This window comes from Mercenaria mercenaria, chromosome 6 (genome assembly GCF_021730395.1).
Source record: "Mercenaria mercenaria strain notata chromosome 6, MADL_Memer_1, whole genome shotgun sequence".
Taxonomy (NCBI): Eukaryota; Metazoa; Mollusca; class Bivalvia; order Venerida; family Veneridae; genus Mercenaria; species Mercenaria mercenaria.
Window position 1 is genome coordinate 22,972,954 of NC_069366.1, and position 25,665 is coordinate 22,998,618.

General features: G+C 34.4%; 2 protein-coding genes across 3 annotated transcripts in view; both read left to right on the forward strand.

Moving 5' to 3' along the window:
- Positions 1 to 8,347: 8,347 nt before the first annotated feature.
- LOC123549414 (SOSS complex subunit B1-A-like) overlaps positions 8,348 to 25,665 on the forward strand; it is a 29,556-nt gene continuing 12,238 nt past the window's right edge. For both annotated transcript variants that reach the window (XM_045337488.2, XM_045337489.2), the window contains exons 1-4: positions 8,348 to 8,414; positions 23,285 to 23,386; positions 24,521 to 24,659; positions 25,349 to 25,420. In XM_045337488.2, the coding sequence (XP_045193423.1) occupies positions 23,299 to 23,386; positions 24,521 to 24,659; positions 25,349 to 25,420 (299 nt within the window). In that variant the 5' untranslated portion in view covers positions 8,348 to 8,414; positions 23,285 to 23,298. The remainder of the gene's footprint in view (positions 8,415 to 23,284; positions 23,387 to 24,520; positions 24,660 to 25,348; positions 25,421 to 25,665) is intronic.
- On the forward strand, positions 9,016 to 13,963 carry LOC128557641 (uncharacterized). The gene is made up of 2 exons (XM_053545402.1): positions 9,016 to 9,253; positions 13,115 to 13,963. The coding sequence occupies exons 1-2, from the start codon at positions 9,251 to 9,253 to the stop codon at positions 13,616 to 13,618; spliced, it is 507 nt and encodes a 168-aa protein (XP_053401377.1). The 5' UTR covers positions 9,016 to 9,250; the 3' UTR covers positions 13,619 to 13,963.

A 25,665-nucleotide genomic window follows, 5' to 3' on the forward strand; every position in this document is an offset into this window, starting at 1 on the left:
ATCACATATGACCCAGTTTCTAACTTGGCATAGGAATCATCAAGACAAACATTCTGACCAAATTTCATGAAGATAGCATCATTAATGTGGCCTCTACGGTGCTATCAAGCTTTTCCTTTTATTTGACCTGGTAACCTAGTTTTTGACCCCACATAATCCAGTTTCAAACTTGGTCTAAATATTATCAAGTTTGCAAGTTTGTGTCAGCTCAAAGTATAAATGAAACCTCTTTATGTCTAAAAGGTCAATCAAATCAGTTTTCGAACTGAACCGAGATCGTATCGTGACTTAAGTCGTAAGTGTGCTTAAAGTCAAACGTAAAATGTCATTTCTAGCATGTTCAATTAACAAATTTTGGGACTTTCGGGGTTCAGATAGGGGTCGTTATTCTGGAACCTATCATTTGATCTGATAAAGTCATCATGGAATGCAAGATTTATTGCTGTTAAAGATATTTCGCAAGTTTGTTTCAAATCAAACTATTAGTGAAGTGCCTGTGTGGCTACAAAAGCCAACATGGCAAATTTTGGCCCTTTAAGGGACCACCACTCTAGAACACATTATGGGATCTCGCCAGTTTTTGACAGGAACCGAGATATTATGCAAATAGAATATATGTGCAAGTTTGATTAAAATCAATTGCAAAATGTGGTCTCTACCCTGATCACAAGCCAAAACAGAAACTTTTTGCTCTTTAAGGGGCCCTAACTCTGGAACCCTTTATGGGATTTGGCCAGTTTTTAAAGCGAGATTTTATACCAGTACAAGTTGCTATGTTGTTTCTCATCAGTGTTAGGATTTCTCCCTTGCTCCTACCCAACCTGTCACAACGGAAGCACTGGTAGCCTCTTAACATTGAAGGATTCATCCTCGCTAAGGTGAATCTCTTCGATGCAGTAGACCTGAATGTCCTTATCAAACAATATGTTCTCTAATTCATTTTCTTACTGAGGAGTCCTTCTGCATTCCAATGCATAACCTTGAAAGGTTGCATTGACTTCTTTTTCTTGTTTTGTTCTTGGTGGCCAGTAGATTTCCTCCCTTGTCTCCTAGCTCTTATACAAGTTGCGCGCAAGTTTGATTAAAATCAATAGAAAATGAGGTTTCTATCGTGTTCACAAACGTATGGACGGACGAAGGCGATCACAAAAGCTTCCCTTGTGTCACTACGTGACAGATGAGCTAAAACTCTGACAGAATCTATTTGAAATATATTTGTTTGGGGGATATAATTACAACTTTTTTGTACGATTTGTAAAATTTCTTGAATAGTGATATAAGGAATTAGCATTGCAATAATTTGTTTTAAAATCTTCAGAATTATAAAGATTATTCAAAATGTCTCATTTTATAAACATTAAAGTTACACATTATGTCAAATTTCTACATTATATTCAACACATCAGAACTACATTCCATCAATCTGTTTATCATGAGAAAGGTAAAAACAGATGTGTACAACCCCGAAGCAAGCATTTATACTTTGTTAATTTGTAAAATCTGTATTGATCGATCAATCACATTTTATACATAGTCTTAGATGGGTGGGGTAATGTTCATACCCCTACAATTTCACAATTTTGACAAAAATGCACAAAAGAGTATTCAAATTATTTACTTTCAAATGAACAGTTAGCAAGTAAAGATTTTGTCGCCTTTTATTATTGATGTTTGTATTTATTAAATGGTAAATAACGTGTTGTTTGTTCTAATTATCGGTTGTAAAATAAATAGGTTTTCCTACCCCCCTTTTCTGTTCAAAATCTTTTAAATACCCCTCATCTATCTTTAAATTGTCATAAATATAAATTATATTGTATATGTGATAACTGTAAACTGTATACTGATTTTTCGTCGAATATTTTTATTATGCATTTTTTTTTGCATTATATAAAGTGGGTGGGGTACATAAAATACCCCGGTTTTGCGTATTTCTTAGCCACGTCTGGAGTAGATTGCACGAAAGACTATTTAATTAAATTACTTTCCAACTGAACAGTTTGCAAGTAAAGGTTTCATCGCCTTTAATTAGTATTGCTCTTATTTAATAACGGGTTGTTAATTCTAATTACTGGTTTTCCTACCCCCTTTTTCTATTTAAAATCTTTTAAATACCCCTCATCCAGCTTAAGATAGTCAAAAATATAGATTATATTGTATACGTGATAAAAAGAATATATCTTCTTAGTTGTTGGTCGAATATTTTTTATTATACATTTTTTGCATTATATAAAGTGGGTGGGGTACATAAAATACCCCGTATTAGCGTATTTCTTAGCCAAAACCAAACTAGATTGCACGAAAGAGTATTTGAATAAATTACTTTCTAAATGAATAGTTTACAAGTAAAGGTTTCATCGCCTTTCATTAGTGTTGCACTTATTTAATAACGGGTTGTTTATTCTAATTATCGGTTGTAAAATACATAGGTTTTCCTACCCCTTTTTCTGTTTAAAATCTTTTAAATACCCCTCATCCAGCTTTATATGGTCAAAAATATAGATGATATTGTATACATGATAAAAAGAATATATCTTCTTGGTTGTTGGTCGTATATTTTATTTTACATTTTTGCATTATATAAAGTGGGTGGGGTACATAAAATACCCCGGATTTGGGTATTTCTTAGCCAAACCTGAACTAGAGTATCTAGATGATTTTCTGTTCTAACAGACTATTTCGCAGCGGTATTAATAAATGACTTTGAGAAATAAGACCATTTTAAAGGTTACTTCTTCTTACTGTAAATTTTAGGTTAAATATTTTTATTTTATTCTCTTGTATTTTAGGTGCCACATCTTATAATAAAATGTACATAAAATGAGTACATTTTGCGTATTTTTCAAGCTTAAGCCTTATGCGTAAAAGCAATGTTAAAAGATATATATTTGAACTGATTTTAGAAACATGGTGCCATGTTTTGTTAGTAAAACACGATTTGAATCTTAAAAAACTGCAAATATGCAGAGTTATCTCCCCTTGATATTCTCAAATTTTGCAAGAGCTTTTGTTTTGCAGGCCCGATTTTTCTGATCCGCGAGACTTTGTACTTTCATAATATGTATAGAAACTGACTATAGCATGACCGGACAGGTAAATCCATTTTTTCATGCCTTGGCTCCCCGGCTAAGACTCAAAGTAATTCGTAACGCGAGTCATTTAAAAACATATTACCAGGGCAAATACCTTTGAGGCGTAAAAAAATGTTTGTTTCCTGTATCCCGACCTACCCTAATTTTTTGGCCTGAACCTATATGTTTTTATGGCCCTGGAGATTTTTTTTTCAACATTTTAACAAAAAATTTGCAAAACTTCACTTTTTATGCTTTAAACTTGGTCGGTGGTGTTAGAAATCAACTTACTGATGCTCTAAAGGCATAGCCCCATTATTTGTATTCATTTTTTGACATAAAAATAATTTCCGAAAAGTCTCACTTATCAAAAAAAAAAAATCAAAAAAAAAAAAAGAAAATTTCCGACCTACCTACCCTAATTTTTGGAGCATGTTACCGGAAACAAAGACTTTTTTAGGCCTGATACAAAAATGGAAACAAGGATGATATCATCGATCCAGATACAATATTACGGTAATCACAAGTCTTTAATTACGTGTATTGAGCCGTAATATAAATCGTTATTCGTGTAACCTCATGTACTCGATATTCAAATACATTTTCTATATCGATCTAAATTAATCATTGCCGATGTCTGAGCTCCGGTTACATATTGACTGCATACTAGCTGTACCTGATTAATATCATTATGGAACTGCACGTTAATTAAAAGCACGAAAAATAATTTCTCTCAAAAACCTATTAAAAGTGAGTACTCTGAAAGTGACTAGTGGTACAAACTTATTGACACAAGATTTTTGCAAGATATTCAGATAAATAACCAAAAATATTGTGCATAATGTAATAAACCGTTGCAACGCTTTTAAAATAATGCAGAAAATTTACATTCTTCTTGCATTTTTACCAATATCTAACTCTTATTTTCACCCATTTTATCATTCACCCAAACTGTGGGCGAGTTGCTTTAAGCAAATCGGTCAAAATTTGTAAAAGTATGGTATGCCATAACCAAAGGCGAATCCGACGTCAACATTCTTCGTTAAAGGTTCTGTTTTAGATATAATTAATTAAGTCACATTATTAAACGTACTAATATACACTAATGATAACCTGGTACACTTCCTGTCTAGCAGGTTATTTCATTTTCTGTCTATATCAGAAGAACTACCAGCATACAATTATATAATTACACTTGGTGTACATTGTTGCCTATATAAAGCTATGGTGCAAGCTATTTAATTGCAATATAAACATCCAGTCAGTAGCGCAATGTCTAGACTATAGAAAAGTTAGACGAGCTCCTAGATTAGCTATGGCTGACCATTTTGTAAAATATAGCCAATCTATATTCTCTGTCCAGTATCACAATATGGCAATAGGTTCTGTGAAAATATTCCTAATTCAGACTGGCATTTTTCACTGTTACCAAAAAAAAAAAAAAGAGAAAAAAAAACTGAAATTTTGTGACAAATTCTTTATTATCAGTCTGGGAGAGTGTAAGACCGGTAAAGCTTGGTGTTTTTAAAACATTGATCAACGTGGGAACGGCAGTTTCGGTGTTTCTGTCGTCATAAACACACAGCTGAATTCATTTAGCAAATACTTTGAACAGATAAATTAGTATACTAGTTGTTTATTAAGTTTTAGAAGTAAAAACAGAGAAATTAATTTTCATACAACTGTATGAATTTTCGTGTAAACAATATGGCTTCTATCTTATCTATAAGACCTAACAGACAGAACGAACAGTAAACTTACGTTCCTTTTCTTTTATGGTACTTAATTCGTCCGATAATCTTATTCGTCCCATGATCCGATTGACGGACCTTCACCAAACGTGTACTATAACAGCTTTAATTTGATCTGTCTTGCTTTCCTTCAAACTGTTGCGCTTCATTGTATACATGAGCAACCAGAGCTAAACAATTTCCTTTAAAAAGTCTTCTTAAATACTTAATACATTTTACCGAACATCCTTAATATGTTCAAATGGTTCCAATCCACTGCACAGTCGCACGGATTATCTGCGCTAAGAAGACAACGTCGTTATATGATTTCTTCTTGTACTAAATTTGATTATAAAAAAGAAAGTAGAAGGATCATTGATATAACCTGAAAGAAAATCTCTTAGCTTTCTGTGCTGCTGATTGAGTAAAATTATGGTTCCAGAATATTGTCTAGTTTTGGCCATTGTACAGCAGAACGGTATTGTTATACCGCAGTACATAAGTGTTGTTTTCCTGGTATAAAGCTACTTTCCAGAGATGAGTGACTAGTGTGAAAGTCTTCATGTTGATATAAAAGTATATCTCGCGACGAAGATCTCAGAAGAAGTTAACTCCTGTTTTAAATATTTTGTAAAGCGAAAAATAGAATCTACATTTTGTAGATCGATTCAGGAGCGTCTTAGACGCTCTACTACTTCACAACTATTCTAGAAATACCATATTTTAGGAAACTTTATGTACAGCGGTTTTTTTTTTTGGTACGAAAAATATGAACGAGTGGCTTTTAAAACTGACAAGATAAAATCTGTATAAGGAAGGATAAATAACAACCAAGCAAATAAGTAGCATTGAAATATGAAACACATCTCATAGCCCCTGCAATAGGCTAGAACAGAGCTTTAATTGGGGGAACAAAGGATAAGAAATAAAAACAATGCTGAGTAAAAATACGGACCGACTCTTTACATCCATTGTGCAACAAGCTAATGTAAAAGAAGATTCTTTGGAAGCATGGCATGCAACCAAGCAAACTAACAGCAAACTCGGTTCGGTTCTAGGCTGAGCCTGTTAATGGAATGTGCAATATTTCTCACGCCAATATCTATGTTCCTGACACCAACAACTACGTAAATGTCAACGTCTTTGACGCCACCAAAGACAATTCAGTTCAATATTTATTTATTGTCGATAATCAAATTGCATTAAAATTTTGGCTATACTAGCTTATACACATACGAACTAACCAACACATCGATATCACTTTAGAGAGCTAAAACATGTTAAAAGAAATGTTATTACACTGCGAAAAACAAATGGTAACTTTTGGCCTTTAGGTTATGAAAATTGAAGATACTGGTAAGTTAAATTATAAATGAATAAAAGCAAGTACATGCACAAATAAAATACTGTAGTCAATGCCAGGAGTATAAAAAGGGCTTGAAATTAAAGTTCAATTTGCAATCTAAGAAAATAAATGAAGTAATCACAAAACGGAAAGCAATACAGCGAAGCTTTTCATATGAAAATCCATAAAACTATAACTTAACTTATACCCAGCTGGCTTCACTTGCAGTATAAACAAAAACATCTCTTTCCGTTCCAAGCACCAGTTATATCTACACTCTATATACATTCTATAGAATACTCTGCACAATCAATACTAATAACTATATGGCAGAGGCGATTGTTGAAAGTCAGATAGTTTCTCACGAGCGCAAGGTTAAAAGAATAAGGATATTATCGTGTTATGGTAAAAAAAAGAAGAAAAAAATCTTAAATAAGGGAAACAGCAGTCAGTCGGTCGGCAAATATGCATAGGCTGGGGCTGGACTGTAGATTGCAAAGTAACGTATTCCACGGAGGATTTGTTCTTGGAAAGAAAGAATTTGAGCAGTATTGTGTGTGTGTGTGTGTGTGTGTGTGTGTGTGTGTGTGTGTGTGTAGAATTAGGTAGTTTAGGTTCCTGGTAGGTGATGGTGATCTATATGGACAAAGTTATATTTAATTTTGTAAAATTAAGCGACAGAGATTTGGTGTTGACGTTATTCTAAGGTTTGTCAGTTTAGGGTAATTATCACGTCGGAAGCACTGCTTGTGTAGACATAGCGTGCTGCTGCCCTATTAATCAGTTAGGGATTTTTGCCACGTGTGCCGAACAGCTGAACAATATTCTAATTTGGAGCGGGCGTGTGTGTTATAAAAAGTAAAAGGCACGGGTAGATTTCCCGGAAGCACAGAGTACCTCAAAGACAGCCACAGAGACATACCTCGCAAATTAGGCCCGCTACAAAGAGAAATTGTAACAGAAAAATAAAGCAGATTGGTTGCTTCCAAAATCCAGCAACAGGTACATTTAATTTATATGCAAAGTACAAAAATGGATGAGGGGTAGAAAAAGGGTTCGGGGTGTTGGGGAAAGTGGTAAAGGGGAAGCCTCTGTTTTAATTGCCTTATCATTTTCTTGACATTTCTCCTGTTGAAACGGAGAGAGTTATTTGTTTGGATGTAATATTCTTGATATGGGCTGACCAAATCAATCAGGTCTTTACAGATTGCCATCCCAAGGCGTTTAGCGGCATCGGTGCATTCTTATTCATAGTCATAGGATGTAGGGGAAATATATCGGTTCCTTTTCCTAGTTATCGCAACACCTCACACTTATCAAAGTTGAATTCCATGCAGATCAATTTGTAAAGTTGGGGTCTGATGAAGGTTTAAATGTCTGAAATACGACAGTATGCATAACGTCTGGCTTTGCTATTGTTGGGGTCATTTATGTAGGAAAGACAGACAATGGTCGAAAATGGAGACTTGTTTACTGAAACTCTGGTTATTTACGTCATCTCTAAGGTGGCAATGCATGAGTTCCAAAATGTTGGTACTTGTAAAAAGAATGAGTTATTGCCATAAATGTTTGGTCCTTTGTATCTGAATACTGTTAACTATTTAAAATGTAATGGATGTGTTTATATAGCTATATATTACTAAACTGTGGTGGAAATATATGGGTCATGTTTACGAACAATTTTATGATCTTCTAGTTTTTATAATTGGCTAACAGTGTCTCGTGAGTTGATTTTAATCGTAACAAACAAAACGCATGTCTCTTTCCCGGATATTTACTAAATTTTGGTGTAGAGCCTAATATGTCTAGCAAGCTTCACTGTCAGTCTAAATACTTCCATGCACTAATCCATCATGTCGTTTTTATTTTTAACATTGTATGTAGCAGTCTGACATTTTATGATTTCATCATGTAACATAGGTTATTTTAACGGATTGTCCCCGACCTCCCAGTAAATGATTGTTGGGAGTAACCCCGTAGAAGTAGATGTAGAAGATGTCAGTTTCACCATAAAAATGTCAAGTGAGAAGGCAGAACTTTTCATACTATTGTATAATAGTGATAATATTTCTGATAACTGAAAGACATCGAGTTTGAAAATGTCATCGTTTAAAAAGAGTGAAGGCTGATCGTTCCTAAGTAATACAGGACAGTCTAGTACGTTCTTTACGGGATTTATTCAAAGACAGTTAACAGGGTTAGTTCCCTTAGCGAAAAGTCGCCATTTGCAAATCAGTTGGCGAGACGGGGATTTGTGTAGAATTTTCGGTAGGTTTATCTGTCTGAGATTGTATATATTCCTAAGCGGCCGTGGAAAATTTTCAAGCGGAAAAAAACGAGAAATATATAAATCGTTGCGGGCAGATTTTAAAGTCGAACAGGGGCATGACTAGATACCGGAAAGGGCCCTTCATCTACATCTACATCTTTCACCCAACCGTCGATTTCCGACTATCACTGGGCGGCGCTGTCAGAGAAACAGTTGTTAAAGAACTGATATGTTACAATGTTAAAAGAATAAAAGCTAAAAAAGACAGTATGCTACAGTTAAAATGGGACAGAGGCAACAGAATTACATACTGACCACCGCCAGCCTCTCTCTAAAGATACTGAGACTGGGGCTAGATTTAACATGAGTTGGTAGGGAGTTCCAGAGTCGGATGGTCCTAGGGAAGTAGGAGTTAGAAAAGTACTGAGTGTGAGACATGGGGATTAAGTACTTTTTGTGGTAGCAAGACGTTTTGACCCCTTGACATTTTGACCCCTAATAAAATAAGATGACACCTTGACCCCTTGACACTTTGTCCCCTATTTTCAATATTTTCATAGTGACACTTTGACCCCTATTTCTTTTTTTTTTCCTTTTTTGATTTGCTTGGTTTAAGTGAAAAATTTACATGTTATATGTCAATGTGCAGTATTTATAGATAGCTTTTACAGTTTTTGTTGAATATTGACAGATATTCTGGCTCAAATATTTAACATTATTTTAGTGTTTTAAAAGGAACAGACATCAGAAAATAATACAATTTTAATCACATTATTTGAAGATTTTGACATCACAAGACACATCAAAGAATATGTAAAAAGGCGATAATGATATAATGGTAAGTATAAATGCTGTATTAAAATATAGAATGACTTTGAATCAAAGAAATCATTGATTTCAATTTTATGTAAGTGGGCTAATTTGCAAGTAATTATAAGATAAAGATGGACTCATAGAACATGTCAGTCAGGTAAGTGTAAAATGTTAGCTCTATATCTCATTACCATGGTTATATTAATATCTAACTGAGTCAAACTGATATTGTATTTTGTAAATTCATTTGTGTATCTGGACTGCATTGTCTAATTAATGTTCTGTTTACTCATAATAAATTGAATCTGACTTATTCATTTGAGATGTTTGTCAGAATAACACATATTTGGCTATGTTTGATAAGATGTTGGAATAAATGCAATTATTTTCCACTAAGCTATAAATATTATTAGAGTTGTTGGACAACCCAAGGACATATTTTATCACACAAAGCAGTGTTTATATAATTGTACATTATAACATGTTTTGTTGCATTAAAAAATGTCAATGATAAATATATGCAAAATGATTTTATAAGATTTACTAAGTATAATAGTATTGTAGTTATTGCAGTCAGAATAGATAGAATATCAAGGATGTGTTTGTTGATTTATTAATGTAAATGAATATATATATTTTGTGGAGTGTAAAATTTCACTAATAAGATTTGAGCAATTAAAGTCTAACACTTATTATAATAACATTTTGTTTCACGTTTATCAATTTTTCAATGTATTTTCATAAAAATGATATTTCAATATTAAACTAATTTCAAATATATATATATTTTTTTTTTTTTTTTTTTTTTTATTTCTCTCATTTCATGGTATACATGACAATATGAGGTACCAAATTATACAAATACATAGTGAGGCTTGTGTTATTCACTGTTTAAAAATAGTAAATCGTTACAAAGCGGGAGTAGGACCCGGATCTGAATATTTGTACATATGAAATGTCAATGTTGAAACATCTGTATAATCTCTTTTACAAATAGACAAAACTTTCTATAAAGAACATGATTACTGGTATCTGTATTCATAATTCTAAAGAATGTAATAATATTTGGACAACGAATGAATTGCTGTTTGATATATTTTTTCCTTAACATATTAAATATAGAACATTAAAGTAAGTAATGAAATTCGTCACCAATATTTGAAAATTATTAAAATTATTCAAAAATAACATCAATTACAATTATTCTTAAACAGATTATCAAATTTATCTATCATTTAATTTATTGTTAATCCCCCACCGTGGCGGAGGGATTATAGGAATGGTCTCCGTCCGTCCTTCCGTCCGTCCGTCCTTCCGTCCGTCTTTCCGTCCGTAACAAAATCGTGTCCGGTCCATATCTCCTAAACCCCTTGAAGGATTTTCATGAAACTTAGGTCAAATGATCACCTCATCAAGATGATGTGCAGAACCCATGAGTCAGCCGTGTCGGCTCAAGGTCAAGGTCACAACTCAAGGTCAAAGGTTTGAGCCTGCCATTTTGTGTCCGCTCTATATCTCCTAAACCCCTTGAAGGAATTTTATAAAACTTGGGTCAAATGATCACCTCATCAAGACGATGTGCAGAACCCATGAGTCAGCCATGCTGGCTCAAGGTCAAGGTCACAACTCAAGGTCAAAGGTTTGAGCCTTCCATTTTGTGTCCGCTCTATATCTCTTAAATCCCTTGAAGGAATTTTATAAAACTTAGGTCAAATGATCACCTCATCAAGATGATGTGCAGAACACATGAGTCAGTCATGCCGGCTCAAGGTCAAGGTCACAACTTAGGGTCAAAGGTTTGAACCTTCCATTTTGTGTCTGCTCTATATCTCCTAAACCCCTTGAAGGATTTTCATCAAACTTGGGTCAAACGATCACCTCATCAAGGCGATGTGCAGAACTTATAAGTCAGCCTTGTTGGCTCAAGGTCAAGGTCACAACTGAAGGTCAAAGGTTTGAGCCTTCCATTTCGTGTCCACTCTATATCTCCTAAACCCCTTGAAGGAATTTTATAAAACTTGGGTCAAATGATTACCTCATCAGAACGATGTGCAGAAATTATGAGTCAACCATGCCAGCTCAAGGTCAAGGTCACAACTAAGGGTCGAAGGTTTGAGCCTTCCATTTGGTGTCCACTCTGTATCTCCTTAACCCCTTGAAGGATTTTCATCAAACTTGGGTCAAATGATCACCTCATCAAGAACTCATGAGTCAGCCATGTCAACTCAAGGTCAAGGTCACAACTGAAGGTCAAAGGTTTCAGCTCGGTATCTCCTAAACCCCTTGAAGGAATTTCATGAAACTTTGGTCAAATGATCACCTCATCAAGACGTTGTGCAGAATTCATGAGTCAGCCATGTCAGTTCATGGTCAAGGTCACAACTGAAGGTCAAAGGTTTCAGCTCTGTATCTCCTAAACCCCTTGAAGGATTTTCATCAAACTTGGGTCATATGATCGCCTCATCAAGAACTCATGAGTCAGCCATGTCAACTCAAGGTCAAGGTCACAACTGAAGGTCAAAGGTTTCAGCTCTGTATCTCCTAAACCCCTTGAAGGATTTTTATGAAACTTTGGTCAAATGATCACCTCATCAAGACGTTGTGCAGAATTCATGAGTCAGCCATGTCAGTTCAAGGTCAAGGTCACGGCTAAAATCAAAGCTTTTACCCTTTCACGATCCATAGCAGTGGCGGGGGATTTAGCTGTCTTTCAGACTGCCTTGTTTAAAGGCATACTTGAACTCCATCAATAGGATGGTGATTTGATTAAAAACTTACTGAGGTGTGATAATTGGATTACACTGCACTGTAAACTGAAGTGTGCCCCTAATTACTCTAATCTAGGTACAATACAATAAACATGTTACCTAATGGGGTCTCACCTTCACAACATGTAACTAGTAGGTACTGTATATTAATTGAAATGTATGGTGTTAAAGGTTATCAGGCTAATTTTTTATGAAAATTCCTTAAAATCAAAATGTTTTTTATGCCCCCGAAGGGAGGCATATAGTTTTTGAACCGTCTGTCCGTCTGTCAGTCTGTCGGTCTGTCAGTCTGTCCGCAATTTTCGTGTCCGGTCCATATCTTTGTCATCGATGGATGGATTTTCAAATAACTTGGCATGAATGTGTACCACAGTAAGACGACGTGTCGCACGCAAGACCCAGGTCCGTAGCTCAAAGGCCAAGGTCACACTTAGACATTAAAGGATAGTGCATTGATGGGCGTGTCCGGTCCATATCTTTGTCATCGATGGATGGATTTTCAAATAACTTGGCATGAATGTGTACCACAGTAAGACAATGTGTTGCGTGCAAGACCCAGGTCCGTAGCTCAAAGGTCAAGGTCACACTTAGAAGTTAAAGGATAGTGCATTGATGGGCGTGTCCGGTCCATATCTTTGTCATCCATGGATGGATTGTCAAATAACTTGGCATGAATGTGTACCACAGTAAGACGACGTGTCGCACGCAAGACCCAGGTCCGTAGCTCAAAGGTCAAGGTCACACTTAGACGTTAAAGGTCATTTTTCATGATAGTGCATTGATGGGCGTGTACAGTCCATATCTTTGTCATTCATGCATGGATTTTAAAATAACTACGCATGAATGTGTGACACAGTAAGACGACATGTCGCGTGCAAGACCCAGCTCCATAGGTCAAAGGTCCTAAACTCGGCCATAACTATTAATTCAAAGTGCCATCGGGGGCATGTGTCATCCTATGGAGACAGCTCTTGTTTTTATCTAAGTTGAATATATTTAAAAGTTCGAAGATAGTGAATTAACTTTACAGAAAATGTGAGCAAAACATTAAAGTGATTTAATTGATCATAATTCAATAAACATATACACATTTATATACTGATACAACTTTGATACAGTCCATCATTCGTCATGTGAAGGAGCACGGTCTCGCCAAAACTTACCAGGACAGGACAACCGTTCATCAGCTGATAAGCAAGCTACTTGCCCTTCCTTTTCTACCGGGTCGGGACATCGAGAGAGCGTTCCAACGTCTGAGGGACCGTGCCATGACCAGCTCGCAGCCAGTGCGGGATCTCTTCCAATACGTCTGGGACCAGTGTGTCTACAGGCAGCCTGTATGCACAAACAATGACTGTGAGGGTTGGCACCTGCGCCTCAACCAGAAAGCTGGATGCAGCACGCTCCCATTCTACGTGCTAGTTCCACTTCTTCATCAGGAAGGAAAGTTGGTATCAATCACTGTTGCTCTTGTCTCTCAACTGGCAGTGATCAGAAACCGTGGTCAAGTGTATGTGTCAATGGACAATCGTACTGGCGAGCTTTGGGACAAGTACGATGACCATGACATTGTGTGTGAAGACTTTCTTGCCCGGGTTGGTGAGATCTATGGCCGTATGTAAATCTAAAACTCAATTAAATTGAAAAAACAGTGCCAGTGCTTAATAATAGACTGACCAGTGCTCATCATGTAAATAGTGTACAAAGTGTATTATGTTTTATGTGATGTATTTTTCTTATTTGTGTCTTTGTTGTCTTTTGTATAATGTTTAATATTTATGTTGTCTGTTTCATGTAAATAGTGTACAAAGTGTATTTTATTCAATGTATTTTATGATTTATGTGATGTATTTTTCTTATTTGTGTCGTTGTTGTCTTTTGTTTGACTTTTCTGTTTTACAGTATTCTGTCTTTTGTATAATGTTTAATATTTATGTTGTCTGTTTCATGTAAATTGTGTAAAAAGTGTACTTATTCAATGTATTTTATGTTTTATGTGATGTATTTTTCTTATTTGTGTCTTTTGTTTGATTTTTATGTTTTACAGTCTTCTGTCTTTTGTATAATGTTTTATATTTATGTTTTCTGTTTCATGTAAATAGTTTAGCGTTACTTGTATTTATTTATAAAAATGTACAATTATGAATAAAGTAGTATACCAGTAAATGAGAAGTTTCGAACTGAGAGTTATTTTATTATTTCAATTAGTAAATGAAGTTATTTACTGTATATCTAATTACTAACATGATTAGTAATTTCATCTAAATAATTTCTTAGATAACTGCAAACGTTTGTGAAACATCATTGTTAATAATACCAACACTCATAAACCAACACTCATAAACCATACTCTGTCACCTGCTCATAGCCTAGAACTTGTACAAGTCCATCAATACCGCTTTTATCAATGACTTACATGCACATTAAGAAATTAAACTGCAGAAAAATATACCCCTAGCCACAAAAAATCTAAGGGGTCAAAGTGTCAAATAAAAAAAAGTAGGGGTCAAGGTGTCACTGAAAATAGGGGTCAAAGTGTCACTAAGGGGTCAAGGTGTCATCTTTGGTAAAAAAAATTAAGGGGTCAAACTGTCAAGGGGTCAAACCGTCTGACATTCATTTAGGTTTCTAGTTGGAATAAGATGAGATTGGTCGACTGCAACTGTCTGGGTCCTTATTTTATAAAACATTACTAATGAATTGTGTAACCTTCTATATTGGAGTGTATTCCATTCTAAGGTTTTCAGCATTTGTGTAACACTACTGGTGTAACTGTAGTCATACATGACGTACCTAGCAGCTGACCTTTGGACATTTTCGACTTTGCTAGTGAGGGTTTTTTGCCAAGGATGCCAGACGCTTGAACAGTACTCAAGTTGAGGGCGGACATAGGTGTTATAGGCAGCAATTTTGACCTTTTTATTATCAGTTTTGACATTTCGTTGTATGAAGCGAAGAGTGGAAGTTGCTTTGGAAGTGATACTGTCAATGTGTTTGGACCAGTTTAGATCTTTGGAAATGGTTATGCCTAAGTATTTAGCTGCCTCACAAGTTTTTAACTCTATGTTGTGAAGTTTGTAGGGGTAGACTACAGGATTTTTCTTTCTAAGAATTCTAAGGACTTCACACTTGTCCGGGTTGAACTCCATGGACCATGTCTTCTCCCAGGTTTCTAAGCTAATCAGGTCTTGTTGCAGAGATATACTATCTGAAATGGAGTTGATGGTAAGGTATATTATGGTGTCATCTGCAAACATTCTTGCGTTACATTTGACGGAATCTGGTAAGTCATTGATATATACCAGGAAGAGACATGGCCCAAGAACAGACCCCTGGGAACTCCAGACAGTACAGGAAGTTCACTGGAAAAATGACCATCAACAGCGACTTTCTGGGAGCGGTTGGACAGGAAAGATTTGACCCATTTGGTAATTTGTGGGTTGACACCAAGGCTTTGTAGTTTATAAATTAGTCTAATGTGATCGACCTTGTCAAACGCCTTGGAGAAGTCCATGACAATAACATCTGTTTGTTGACCCTGTTCAGTGTTATTGTAAAGTTCCTGAGTGAAATTAATGAGCTGAGTCTCACAACCGTGATATTTGATCGGAAAGGGCCTAACATGATCGGAAAGGGCCAGCCATATGTTTATTATTGGAATTGATTTAACTATTTCTTCATATTTCATTATGACATAATAAAAGAAAATAAATTACGAAAAAAAGTTATCAATTTGTTATTTTTAAATGAAAATACGAGTATTAATACTCGAATTTTAAATGAATAAATTTTATAGATAAAATACGGGTCATGACATAAACCGCGCTGATCGGATTGGGCTTAACATGATCGGAAAGGGCCTGCTATATGTTTATTATTGGAACTAATTTTATTATTTTTTCACATTTCATTTAACAAATAAAAAAGAAATTATTTAAGATAAAAAAAATATCAATATTCGATTTTTAAATGAATTATGGACAAAATACGGGTCATGACATAAACCGCGCTGATCGGAAAGGGGTTAACATGATCGGAAAGGGCCTGCTATATGTTTATTATTGGAAATTGTTTATTTATTTCTTCATATTTCATTTATCAAATCAAAAAAAGAAGAACATACGAAAAAAAATATATGAATTTTTGATTTTTAGATGAATTATAGGCAAAATACGCGCCAGTACATAAAGCGCGCTGATCGGAAAGAGCTTAACATGATCGGAAAGGGCCTGTTATATGTTTATTATTGGAAATTATTTCTTTCTTTCTTCATATTTCATTTATCAAATCAAAAAGAAAAGAACTTAAGAAAAAAATAACATTTATTTTTATTTTTAAATGAATTATTGACAATATACGCGTCAGTACATAAACTAAATGTATTTTAGTTATATGTTTTAACTCCGTGTAAATTGCACATTGATGAGATGATAATAAATACAGATCTCCCTTAAATATTTATAAAACATGTATTTATTGGAAGTTTAATAATAACAAATATTCTTGCAATATACTTTTAAAGTTTATTGCTCATCGTTCTGTTAAAAGTACCTTATAATTGTTATTAACGAACGGACAGGTTATTCATATGTCACCTATCAATCAACAAGTTGAGTAAACACTGATTGCTACGTGTCAATCAAAATATTTAAAGAAGGTAAGATGTTTTTACGGCTTTTCGTTGACAAAATAATTTGCCATTGAGTAAATGATGCTTTATTCAGTAATATAATATATAAACCATAGACTGATTTTAGAAACGCAACATTCGAATAATAATGCTATATTTGGTGACAGTTACGTTACACGCCTAGAAAAGCATACCAGTGGCAATATGCATTTCAAATATAAATGTGCCTTCTATGGTGTATCTGGAATGTCAACACGTAAAAAATTCAGGCCAATGTATGATAGATTATTAAAGGACAAACCAAGGTAAGAAGTAAATTTCTATTTTTGCTAAATATTTATAATATTTTCTTTCGGTGAAAGAACAAGACAAAGTTATAAACTTTTGCTAATCTAAGTAATGGAAATAGTTACAATTTGTAAACCAAGTACTATCATAATCATATGTTAAGTGTAAACAAACATGTGCATGTTGGTGCACATGCCATGCACGTGCATAATATGCAACACTGTTACGCCTTATTTGTTACTACTGTGAGTTGCCAAAAACACATTATAATAATAAGCTTCAGTACCTATTCAAATGTTGGTATGTGAAATGACGTGTAGTGAATACATACATTATTAACAAAATAGTAATACAATATAAAATAAAAGCATCAATACGACGTTTAGAAATAACATTACAGATTGGATATACCAATTTTTTTTTTATATCTACGAATACGTATTATTTTTATAAACATATACGAAAATGATTTTTAAAAACATACGTTTTATATTTCAGGTATGTCTTCTTAAACATCGGAGGAAACAACATTGTCAACTACTGTTTGCCGGCTGATATATTTACGGCTTTATAAGCATTTCTTGTGCAAAAATAAAAATACTACCGAATGTACTTGTTTTTTTTCTTCAATTCTTCAATTTGCAGGAATAACGACAAGTATTAAATTAGATAAAAGCTTATCATATTAACTGCACTTACCTCACAGAATATACAGTTCGTCTTACACTGTTCCGTGCAAACGGTACACACATGCATGCTAAGAATCAGGTGACTTTTTACCCAAAACATTTAGCGGCATTGTTTGAAGAAGCAATTAAAGTCAATAAAGGCTATTATCTGTCCAAAAGGCAAAGTGTATAAAAATATTGTTATAATATAAAGACATTATTTGTCACATGGCACTTGTGTGTGCTTACAAATATACTGATTAATTGATATAATCAATAGGTGTGATAATCCAATCAAACTCTATCAGGACTAATCAAAGGCACGTGTTTATTACGCCGCATATATTCAAAGGCCGGTCCTTTCCGATCAGCGCGGTTTATGCACTGACATGTGTTTTGTGTATAGTTCATTTAAAAATTGATAATGATCTTTTTTCTTAATTTATTTTCTTTTGTTAAACGAAATACGAAATATGAAGAAACAATTAAATAATTTCAAATAATAAACCTGTGACAGACCCTTTCCGATCATGTTAGGCCCTTCTCGATCAGCGTAGTTTATGTCATAACCCATATTTTGTCTATAATTCATTTAAAAATCATAAATAGCTATTTCATAATTCATAATTTATTTTCTTTTCTATTTCATAAATGAAATATGAATAAATAAATAAATAAGTTCCAATAATAAACAAACAGCAGGCCCTTTCCGATCATGTTAAGCCCTTTCCGATCAGCGCGGTTTATGTCATGACCCGTATTTTATCTATAATTCATTTAAAATTCGAGTATTAATAATTGTTTTATTTTAAATTATTTTCTTTTTCATCTGTTAAATGAAATATGAAGTAATAATTAAATAATTTCCAATAATAAACATGTGACAGGCCCTTTCCGATCGTGTTAAGCCATTTCCGATCAGCGCGGTTTATGTCATGACTCGTATTTTGTCTATAATTCTTTTAAAAATAACAAATTGATAACTTTTTTCGTAATTTATTTTCTTTTATTATGTCATAATGAAATATGAGGAAATAATTAAATAATTTCCAAGAATAAACATGTGACAGGCCCTTTTCGGAACATGTTATGCCCTTTCCGATCAGCGCGGTTTATGTCATGACTCGTATTTTGTCTATAATTCATTTAAAAATAACAAATTGATTACTTTTTTTGTAATTTATTTTCTTTTATTATGTCATAATGAAATATGAAGAAATAATTAACTAAATTCCAGTAATAAACATATGGCAGGCCCTTTCCGATCATGTTAAGTCCTTTTTGCGGAAAGGGCCCTTTCCGGTATCTAGTCATAGCGATCGAACAGACCATTTAGCAGTACAGTGCTTTAGGGTATAGCGGATTTTACGGTATAGAGGATAGCTTAGTAAATTTTATTTAGACTTGAATTATTGTTTAAATTTTCATATCATTCTTTTACTGGCATGCAAACAGACAATCTGACATACATTTTAATTTTTTTCTTTTAGTGTATTTTTTCATATGTCATCAAATGAAAATTGAAGCTATCCCCTACTGACTAAATCAGTGTGTATGCAAAAAGGAAGTGTCTAGGGGTACGGATCCGTACCTCTAGAATCTGATTCTAGAGGTACGGATCCGTACCACTAGACAAGCCTGTTAGGGGTTTTCTAGGGGTACGGACCTCCTTTTTCTAGATATGTAGGGTTATATATATCTTAAATTTTGTTGAAAATGAAATAAAAATAAGACTTAACCAGTGTTCACTTAAAACTTGAATCTAAATGGTTTACAGATACCAGAATTCGCCCGATTGTTTACCTTCCCTTTCAAAACTTAAATAACCGAGGAACTCCAAATGAATACACTGTTCCATGCCGATAAGTTTGTTGTAACATAAACTGTTGATAACAGATAAATGAGTGCTTGTAACCCTTTAATGAATTCTATTTGAAATTCAGCAGAAAAAAATAAATTAAGCATAATATGCACCTATTTATTTTGTTATTTAACAAGATATAACGATGATCGGCACGGACCTGATTGTTTAATAATCAGTTAACCGACATTAAGTAAAAGAAACTGTTTGTGAAAACGTCCCTTATATCTCGTAACGGCTACCAAATGTGTGGAAAACATAAATACCCTAAGGGTTAATTATCATTAAAAATATTTTTTTTCCCCAAAATATTTAACTTTTTTTTTTGTTTAATCTTTATATCTTTCTTTCTGCCAGTTCGAATCATCATGATTTATTCGGTGTTCCTCGGTTAATTACGTTTCGAAAGAAAATGTAACAAATCAGGTGAACGTTGTTATCAGTAAACCATTTAGAATCCAAGTTTAAGGTGAATTCTGATGAATTCTTATTTGTTATTTCATTTTCAACAAAATTTGAAATGTAAATGACCCTTAATCTCTAGAAAATTGGAGGTCCGTACCCCTAGAAAACCGCTAACAGGCTTGTCTAGAGGTACGGATCCGTACCTCTAGAATCAGGTTCTAGAGGTACGGATCCGTACCCCTAGACACTTCCATGCAAAAAACATTAGTGAATGAAAAGTATTTGATAGAAATTTAAAAAGCTGAATGTTTTTGAAAAGGTAATACATTATTATTCTTATTTATTGTGAAAAAATATTGGGAAGTTTGTTCAGATGTGGATTTTAAACTAGAAATGGAAAAAATGACCAAAGCTATCCTGTACACCCTATATCGACGCATATGTAAACAATGGCATGGAGAGAAAAAACGCATGAATTTCTGTTAAAAGCTGAATGTTTTGAAAAATATAGCTGTTTTCTGTCTGAAATACAGAAAAAAAACTACTAAGTTTCATTCTATGAATTGGAAAACTGGAAAAATTAGTTAGCTATCCGCTATACCCTAAAGCACTGTAAATAACGGGCTGATTCGGCCCAAATTTACTTGGCTTATATTTCGGGCCAAATTGTTCCTGACAATAATATCATGAGTAAAAATAACATTTATGAGTACTGATTTTAATTTTGGATGCAAAGAATAATTAGAACGCTTTTTAAATGCATAACTGATGCATTTTAGCTAGTCAAAACTTCTTACCTGCTTGTACGGTGTATATTTTATAACATAAACGTTCCTACTTCAAGTTAAATCCCAATAATCAACATTATTTCCTGAACATTGCTGAATCATCCAAAATATATGGTCCTTTATTATTGACACGTTAATTTATCAAAGTTTGTGGTCCGAATCAGCCAAAATATTTGGTCCGAATCAGCCTGTTTCCTTTTCATATTTAGGCAGTGCTAAGTCATCAGGTCAGAGACTTCCCCTGGATTAAGAGACAGTCTCTCGATCTAAGCACTGTCTCTTGTTTGAAAGACAAAATGTCTTTTGCTCGAAAGACTATTTAGCTTAAGTGTTGAAAAAACATGAAATTGTTATAAAAACAATCATTTCATTACAGTCGCATTCAAGTAAACTTTACAAGAAACACATTGTCATAGAAGTTTGCTTAAGCATTATAATCGTCGATATAATGCTTAAACAAAATTCATAAATAATTTGGATTTTGAAAATTGGATAAAACAAAGATAATTTTCTATATTTTGAAATAAATTTGCGCATTCTAAAATGAGAGTTTTAATTTTTCTTTCATTGATTTTCATTGCTTAAGCTAATTTGAGTATTCATTTTGTCTTTCGAATGAGAGACAGTGTTTAAATCGAGAGAATGTCTCTCAGTCTCAATCAAGGGGAAATCTCCGACCTGGTCACGTCAAATAAAATCTTGATCTTGATTTCGAAGCCTTCTGGCCGCAATAACTCATCGTTGTCGTGTCAGTCCCCCGGTAAATATGTTTTACAATGTTAGTGTCTCTCAGGTAGTGTTTTGAAATTTATAACTTTCACCTTTAAGCATTTATGTGGAGTCACAATGTTAATGTCTCTCTAGCCTTACTCATTTGGCTTATTTGGATGACTTATTTTATGATCTGATATTTCTTAGTTGTCATCCCTCTAAGCCTTACCTGTATCTGCATTTTACTGTTAGGAAAACGAATACATTAAAAAATCCAAAAAAGTCATAATATACTGGTCAGACTTACTTGCTTTAATAAAATAAACATTAATATTCATGTAGAAACTTCAAATGGGTTGAATTTAATTCATAATTTTAAATAAGAGACTTAAAGCTTCAAAAATATGATGTGACAGAACTGGTGCGAGGAGATATCTACCCTGACACCGGTTTCAATAAACATCAGACTGCCAATGACACTAAATTGCAGAAACAAAACACAAAAATATACATTCATAAAATGTCAGCAAGACAAGTTTATGCTTTGATGTCAACATAGATGTAATCAGTACAAAAACTTCGTTCTCATACCAGAAAACGTTCCCAATGGATTTTATTGGGGATTTCCTAACAGAAATATGCAGATTAAGTTTGGACGGGACAGAGACAGCGACAGTCAAAAGTTATCACGCTGTCCCGAAATGTCATATTATTTGGACTAATGTCTCTCGGGTAGTGTTTGAAATTTATAACTTTTGCATTTAAGCATTTATGTGGAGTCCGGTAGTGTTATCGGCCAGAACTGACTTAACAAATCTCTTTGACCTATTAATAAATTGGGTAAGTTTGTCTATTATAATGGGTCTTATGTCTTTCCACGCGCCATTTTCTCCTGAACTAAGATACATTTTCAGATCCAGGCGACGTATACCACTTCTGAGATGCAAATTTATTCTCATTATCTCTCTGTGATTCTCAATAATTGGGCATTCCAGCAAGTAATGTTCTACCTATTCTGGGTCACCACAATCAAGGTTGGACTTGACAGTAACCCTCACAGTCACATTCATAGTGAGGGTTACTGTCAAGTCCAACCTTGTGTCTGTGCTCTTTTAAATTGCAATGGCCATTTTTGGGGCCGAATGTGGGCCCCATTCCCCTCATAAAATAATTTGTTTTTTCCCCTTTCTCAGAAGAAAATTCCCTTGATAATAGGTTGTTTGACACAACTAGATATGGACTAGATATGTACTCTGTTTCAAGTTATATTAAAGTGCCTCTAAGGAAGGTTACTGCTGCAATATAGGTACATTAGTTAGAAATGATTGAAAATAATATTAATAAGTATGAAAAGTAGTAACATATATATGGCTAAAAACTTCCCCTTTTGTCTTAAAACTACGAAAAATTCCCCTTCTTGAGGGTATGGGTACCTGTCCCCAAAAGTTGTCTAGTGCCCTGCCTTTAAAGGTGATAAATCACCTTAAAGGCCCTTCATTTAAAGGTGTTACTGGTGATTTGTCACATTTACACTCATTGTGATCACCTTTCAACTGTTGAAAACGCTAGAATCTTGTGAGAGTTGAATTAGATGAGTTCACAATAGGGAGAAATTTATCAGAATGTTAAACTGATTAAAATTTTACTTACTTAAAATTATATTGCCCAGCATTGCTAAAATAATATTGCCCAGCATTGTTAAAATAATATTGCCCAGCATTGCTAAAATAATATGACCCAGCATTGCTAAAATAATATTGCCCAGCATTGCTAAAATAATATGGCCCAGCATTGCTATTAAGTATTGCCCACTTAAGTAGCAAATGTTTCCCAACCTATAAAAAACCTGGGCATATCATACTGTACCAACATTTTCAGTTATTATTGAAAGCAGAAATAACAAGTTAAAAATAACACAAATGTTTATGAAATTTCAGGAACAACAGTATAAATGTCTGACGGCCTACAGTATGTCTATATCAAGGATATTAAACCTGCCCAGAAGAATCTCAATGTGATCTTTATCATTTTGGAAATTGGTAAGTATCATCCATCTTTCATATGAGCCTTGCCATGAGAAAACCAACATAGTGGCTTTGCGACCAGCATGGATCCAGACCAGCCTGCGCATCCGCGCAGTCTGGTCAGGATCCGTGCTGTTCGCTTTCAAAGCCTATTGCAATTAGAGAAACTGTTAGCGAACAGCATGGATGCGCAGGCTGGTCTGGATCCATGCTGGTCGCAAACCCACTATGTTGGTTTTCTCATGGCACGGCTCATATAATCTTGTCTTTAAGTTGCCTAAATTTAGTAGATAGCAAATATCACCTTTGATATATTGCCAAGTTATCTACTAGATAATCTTATTTGTATCCAGCAGGTCCTTGTTTTGAATCTTAAGGATTAATGACTGTATACCTTCTCAAATGACACCTGTACAGGGCCCGAGGTTATAAAACTTGAGTTTCCCTCTGTTACATAACTGAAATACTGTTGAAAAGTGGTGTTAAAGCCAAAACAAACAAAAAAACTGAGTTTGGGGACCAGTCTTGAGTGTCCAGCATTTGATTGGTTGTTTTTAAGCACAAATTGGAAATTGACCAATGGCAATGGCAATGTTGCATTCGGAGACTGGTCTCTAAATTTTGTGTTATAACCTTGGATTGAGATTGGTTGATTCTGTGCTCTAACTTGAAACTAGCTAATGGCAGTGCAGATCTATGGATCATAAAGTTGTGAGTTTGATCTCCAAGCGAGGGTATGTTCTCCATGACAATTACTGGTAGATAGAACTACGTCGTGTCTGAAATCACTTAATCTCCACCTCTGGTTCATGTGGTGAAGTTGGGAGTTACTTGCATAGAATAGGTTAGTACTGGTAGATCCAGTCAATTGTCCGCTGTTACATAACTGAAATACTGGCGAAAAATAGCACAAAACCCAAAACAAACAAATATTTTAAACCTTGAACCTTGGTTTTTCCCGGCAGTAATTCCAACAGATTTCAGATTGTATTCTCTGTTCATCTAAAATGAATTAATATAAACTAAGGTAACATCTTATTAAGTGAAAAATTTATCTCATTAGTAATGTATGACTTTCAACTTGTGTTATTTATCATTTGATGACAGACCTCTGGCTAAACATTATTGTATGATTGTGTATTTTTCCAGGTTCTCCTACTCGCACGAAGGATAACCATACTGTTCGTTCTTGTAAAGTTGCGGACAAGACTGGCAGTATCAACATTTCAATATGGGATGAGATCGGAGAGATGATTTTGACAGGGGATATATGTCGACTAGTGAAGGGGTATGATCTTTTCAGTATTTTAATCAGAACTGTCAGTTTGTCTTGTTTCCTTCCATCTCTTAAGCCAGTTAAGGAAGGCTCTTCTAATATTGAATTTACTGAAGAAAATGCATGTTAGGGCGAACCATTGTTTTTCATCCTATAAGCATTTTCTTACAGATAGATGTTTCAGTTAAGTACAAAGTTAAAAGTAGCTTTCAGGATTTAGTGTTTGTTAGTTCCAAGATACACCTGGAATTATTTTAAGGATGGACAGGTACCTATAACAACCAGGCTTAATGAAAGTTGCCAGACTGGCAAATTTCAGGCAGTTCTGGCATCTTTGCAAAGTCCCTGACCAAATGTCCAACATTTTATACATGGTACAATACATTCTGATACTGGAAAAGAATGGTTTCCCTTAATAAAGATAATGTAACAATTGTGGGCTTGTCAGTTACTGTTACATTTTTTATAGACCATGTAAATATGGGTAAGACTGAATGCATTTACGTGTAGCCTGACCTACTGACATTTCACAAGCCTGCTGAAGCTATTCAACATCCTGAGCAAGGCTTGAATATACAGCAGCGATTGGTAAGTGATTTGATGTCAGTGACCTTGATGACCTAATTTTGGTGTTTATATGTGATTTTAAACCTAACCAGTGGTGACTAATACTAACCTTTTGTGTTTCTTTATATTTGTAGATACACAAATATATTCAAGAACTGTTTGACACTGTATGCAGGGAAAAATGGAGGCATCAATAAGATTGGAGAGTATGTAAAGTATAGCTTTCATATTTACAGTGAAATATCAAGCATCGATGATGCAAGCACCTAGACTTTTTGAGCAATTCTTTGCCGGGCTGTTTTCATTTGGATTGCTCGGACCCATGGATAATTTGACCGTTTTGCTTATCCCCATATGACCACGAGCAATTTGTTAGCTCTAATATAGGGAATTTTTAAAAAATATATGACACATATATACATGTATATTATAACCTTTTTTTCAGTGAATT